The 5290-nt window shown below is 50.8% G+C and overlaps 1 protein-coding gene across 1 annotated transcript; it reads left to right on the top strand.

Moving 5' to 3' along the window:
- The first annotated feature begins 1266 nt into the window (after window positions 1-1266).
- LOC144328297 (uncharacterized) lies at window positions 1267-4447 on the top strand. Its single transcript, XM_077930951.1, has 2 exons — window positions 1267-2515; window positions 2700-4447. The coding sequence occupies exons 1-2, from the start codon at window positions 1267-1269 to the stop codon at window positions 4364-4366; spliced, it is 2916 nt and encodes a 971-aa protein (XP_077787077.1). The 3' UTR covers window positions 4367-4447.
- The last annotated feature ends 843 nt before the right edge of the window (window positions 4448-5290 follow it).

Below are 5290 nucleotides of genomic sequence, written 5' to 3' on the forward strand. Positions count from 1 at the left end.
GGATCAACATAGTGAGCAGCGGCAGCGCTCACTGCAGGTTACATAAGGGAACGGGAGGCTGTTGGGGACATAGTGGGGTTTGGCGGCCTCTGCGCCCAGGGTCTGTGTTTCTTTGGCGGGGGAGCGAGGTTTGCTGCACCTACGGCTGTGGCCGGCAGCATTCTGGTTACCTAGGCAACGGTCGCCATCTTGGGTGTTCCACGTGGCTTTAGCTGCGGCCATTTTGGCGAAAGCATCGGCTACCTTGCCTGGGGTTCGCTGCTGATCAGGGAACTGCGAATTTGTGGAGCGATTTCAGGCCCATTAGCGGGGCCCACTTGCTGTTGCTGGGAATAATTGTTTGCTTTGTTGGTGTGCTGAGCGTAAGGCGCCATCTTGCTTGGCGACGGATTCCCTAAGGCCAAAAGTTACCGCCGCCATTTTGCCATAGGCAGGTTGACCCGCGAGTCCCCTCATAAAATAAGCCCGAGTGGGCGACTGGTGGCTGCACGGCATCATAATAATAGCAGCAAGCGTGGTGGCCGCATTGACTTAATTTCACGTATACTGTATCATTGCAGGTTTTAGGCTATAGTTTTGCCGGTTTTTTGGCCGTTGTTGAAGCATTTATAACCCTTAGGAAGTCTGTTGCTTTATGACGTTGAACTGTGCATTGCTTTCCTCCAGGCCTACTTCGCATGGCTGGTTTGTAGCGTTGCCATAGGAACGCCTGGGTTGCTGCATTGATAGTTTGCTATTGCCGCTGGCTGGCTCATTTGTTGCCATAGAAACCCTATCTCGCCAGGTAGCAGGGAAATTGTAAGGTTAACGATCAGTAATCAAGGGCCATTGTTCCCCAGAGGAGATTTGGAGCTTTTCCTGGCAGTTTAATCTTGCTGTTTTCCCAGGTCTCCAGCCAACTTTAACAGGTTAAATTAGGAGGGGCTTTACCCCCAGTTACTTTAGCACAGATATAATAGCAATCAAACACATATATATGCTTATAAATACATAAGTGAATAAACAAAATAAATAAATATATAAATATTCAGAAAATACATAAATAGTTTAAATAAATAATAAGAAAAATAAATAAATAAATAAATAAATAAATAAATAAATAAAATAAAATAAAATAAATAAAAGAAAATAAATAGTAATAGTAATAAATAAATAAATAAATAAAATAAAACAACAATAATAGTAACAAATCTATAAATAAATCGACATTCGTTTGTTTGCTGATCAGATTTGCGCTCATCCCGAAGCGCTACTTTCAACTCGATCATGGAGAGCGGCAGCAACCCCCAACAATCGCTGCACGGCAACGCTCTAATACCTACAGGCCCATGTAACCCTCAGGCCTTGGCCCAACTCTTTTCTGCGCTGCAATCATTCTATGCCCAGTGCAGGGCGCCTATCACTCCCTCCCCGAACATAGTCGAGGTGTCACAGGATTGCATACCGGACACCCCCCCCAGTCAGCAAGGTCAGGATGGTCCCTCCACTAGTGCAGCTAATTTGGTAGAGCAGGCCCCCAGCAGGCCACGGACGCGCTTACAAGCTGCAAAAACGCAAAAAGCAAAGTCAGGTCCACAGAAGGGCAAGGCACCAGCTAAAAAACCTAGGGCGAGCGCTCAAAGGGCTAGGCCAGCGGTGGCTTCTACATCAGCCCCGCGCCAGGAGGTGATTGATGTTCCCAGTGTTTTCCAGGATAACCCTAGACAACAAAGCACCTCGGAGGAGTCATCTTCCGAGGAGGAGCTGACCCCTCAGCAGGTAGCCGCTGCCAGCGACCCGGCACCCCGGGACGACACACCGCGGGGTGGAAAGCGGAAGGCGAAGAAGAAGCACCGGTCGAAGAAAAGCAAGAAGAGGGACTCTTCGGACTCCGATGAAGAAACAGGTACCTCCTCATCAGAAGGGGATAGCGACGCCCCTATGGAGACTTATTGGGGGGAGGGAGAGGACGTTGGGGCTCCTCAGTGGGTTCATGAAAGGAGGGCCAACTCTCACAGGAGAACGTTTAATGGCACACTGGAGTGGAAGGATGGGGCTCTGGTTCCAGACGTTAAAGTCTCAACTAATGTTGCCACTGACTTTATTCTGGGGAACCACCTCTCTAAGAGAAAGAGGAACAAGATATTGAATGGAAATTACGTTGATATGTTTTCGCTGCTTCCCCCAGCGCAGGTCAAGGGAAAAGGGGAAAAAATTAAGTATTATGGAAAAAGGAGGTACAGGGTACCCCGGGTGGAGCGAACGTTTGAGAATTGGCTTAATGGCTATCAAGTGTTCATGGCTGTGGTGTCAAGTTGTTATCCCAAGAGGGGCGCGCATCTCGTATCCTACCTGGCACACGTCAGGAGGGCACGGGAGCAGGCAGGAGATGAAGCTGCCTTAGCGTACGATGAAGACTTCCGGAGAAATGCCTCGCTGCTGTCTTCAACCCGATGGGACCAAAAGGACAACAATTGCTGGTTTGACCACGTGGGGCCCAATATCGAGAAAAAATCCGCACAACAGCCAAAAGCGGGTAAGGTAGAGACACAACGCCGTAGACAGTGCTGGGATTTCAACAAGGGTACCTGTCAGCGCGTTACCTGTAAGTACCTGCATGAATGCGATAGGTGCTTAGGCAACCACCCGGCAGTCAACTGCTTCAAGGGGAGGCAGCAGCCCTTTCGGGGGGGCAGGGGTCATCTCTCCCGGGGAAACAGGGGTGGCCCCTCCGGAACTGCAGCCCCAGCCCAAGTGCCAGCTGGGGCCCGTTACTAACATCTCCCTATGCCTTGCGTGCTCTCCGATAAAATTGGAGCCCTTGAGAGCACTATTAAAGTTTTACCCAGATAGACGTGCAGCTCAGCTACTTGATGAAGGGTTTTCGAAAGGTTTTAGGATTCCGGTTGCTTTCACACCCAATTCCAGTTGCCCCCCTAACCAGAAATCAGTCTTAGAAAGGCCTGACATTGCGCTTAAAAAGATACAGAAGGAGATTGCAGCCGGCAGGGTGGCTGGGCCATTCGCAACTCCGCCTATTGCGGGGCTTCATATCTCCCCGCTTGGTATTGTCCCAAAGAAGGCTCCTGGCGAATTTAGAATGATACATAACCTGTCCTATCCCAAAGGATCCTCGGTTAATGACGCCATTCCCCAAGAGATGTGCACAGTGAAGTATTCGTCATTTGATCAAGCTGTGCGGTTGGTGCGGAGCTTTGGCAGCGGCGCCTTTTTGGCAAAATGCGACATAGAGTCAGCATTTCGCCTACTCCCGGTTCATCCGGAAGACCATCGTTGGTTGGGTTTCAAATTCCAGGGGGCTTATTTCATTGACAAAGCCATGCCCATGGGTTGTTCTATTGCCTGTGCTGCATTCGAGACCTTTAGCACATTCTTGGAATGGGCTCTAAAGTTTAGAACTGGCGCTTTAGGGGTGGGTCATTATCTCGATGATTTTATTTTGGTGGCAAAGGACGCTGGGGAGTGCAGGTCCCTCCTCCTGGCCTTCGAGGCCTTGGCTGGGGAACTGGGGGTACCCCTGGCAGGTGATAAGACTGAGGGTCCGGTCACTACCATGACCTACCTGGGCATTGAACTCGACACCGTAGCCCAAACCTCGCGCCTACCAGCTGATAAATTGGTTGCCCTAAGAGAACTTATCGGCCAAATACTGCCCCTAAAGAAGGTCACCTTGAGGCTAATTCAATCCCTCCTAGGGCATCTCAACTTCGCCTGCCGTGTAATTTCCCCCGGCCGTCCCTTCTGCGGCCGCCTGGCAAGGTTGTCCTCGGGCTTAAGGTCACCCCATCACAGGGTTCGCCTCTCCAAGGCAGTGAAGGCGGACCTTCGGGTTTGGTTGCAATTTCTGGATGGTTTCAACGGCATATCGCTTTGGCAGGATAGTCTGGCGCTGCAATCTGATTTCCAAGTACATTCTGATGCGGCCGGGTCTTTAGGTTTTGGGGTCTACTTCAGGGGCCAGTGGTGTGCCCAGCACTGGCCTGCTTCCTGGCAAGGTAAACCAATATTACGCGACTTGACATTCTTAGAATTCTTTCCCATCGTGGTTGCAATTCACTTATGGGAAGACCAGTTCAGAAACCATAGGATCTGTTTCTGGACGGACAATCTAGCGGTCGTGTCAGTTTTAAATAAACAATCATCACGCTCACCCAGGGTAGCGTCCCTTTTACGGTACTTTGTTCTTTCCTGCTTGCGGTTGAACCTCCACGCTTCAGCCAAGTTTGTACCGGGGATTGATAATAACATCGCGGATGCTCTGTCTCGTTTCCAGATGGAACGCTTTCGCTCATTGGCGCCGGATGCGCAGCAGCAGCCACAACCATTCCCGGAGCATCTATGGAATATTGGCAACAAGAAGCTTTGAAGGGAGTATTGTCTGCGCTAGCGCCTTCTACCCTGAGATCTTATAATAAGGCGTGGCTAGACTTCACATCCTTTCGCATCAAAAAGGAGCGGTTCAAGCCGGGCAAGCCACCATCTAAGTCGCATGTCATTGAGTATTTGGTTCACCTTAGAGATCTTGGTCGGGCCCCCAAAACCCTCAATATTCATTCGGCTGCTATATCCTTCTTTTCCAAAACTTTGTTTTCCACCGATCCCTGTTCGCATTTCGTGGTGCGGAAGATGCTAGAGGGCTGGCGCAGGTCCAGGCCTCACGGCCGGGACAGGAGACAGCCCATAACCTTAGATATACTCACCCAGATCCGCAGGAAGCTGAGGGCCTTTTGCTGGTCAAGATATGAAGCCAGGTTATTTTCAGCAGCGTTCTCTTTTGCATTTTTTGGCGCCCTACGCATAGGCGAAGTGGTCTGCGAGGACCGCACGGCTCCTAAAGGGTTATTGTTGGAGGACGTAACCGTAGACAGGGCGCAGGTGACGTTAAAAATCCGTAGCTCGAAGACTGATCAGCTTGGCAGGGGTGCCTTCGTTCGCCTGCAGGCGACGCAAAAGGCAGGCCCTTGCCCAGTAAAGGATGCTAGGAAATTCTTGTGTGTAAGACCAGAGTCTAGTGGCCCCTTTTTCTTACATTCTGACGGTTCAGCCCTCTCGAAACAACAGTTCACGAGGGTCATGCGCAAGGCACTTGCTGCCATCGGGCTTCCTCAGGAGGAGTACGCCGCGCACTCCTTTCGCATTGGGGCGGCAACCACCGCCGCACATATGGGTTTACCAGCTGAAAGAATTATGGACATGGGTCGATGGAAACCTAACGCATACCGGGGTTACATACGGTAACCCTTTCTGAAATCCCCTCAGCTTTTCCCCCCCTCAACTTGCCCCCCGGCTC

This window comes from Podarcis muralis, chromosome 7 (genome assembly GCF_964188315.1).
Source record: "Podarcis muralis chromosome 7, rPodMur119.hap1.1, whole genome shotgun sequence".
NCBI lineage: Eukaryota > Metazoa > Chordata > Lepidosauria > Squamata > Lacertidae > Podarcis > Podarcis muralis.

What these genes read in the sequence shown, in the direction of transcription:
- LOC144328297 (XM_077930951.1), top strand. Translation starts at nt 1,267, where the DNA reads ATGGAGAGCGGCAGCAACCCCCAACAATCGCTGCACGGCAACGCTCTA. An exon ending in CGCACAACAGCCAAAAGCGG is followed by an intron (nt 2,516 to 2,699) that starts GTAAGGTAGAGA and finishes CCGGGGAAACAG; the next exon opens with GGGTGGCCCCTCCGGAACTG.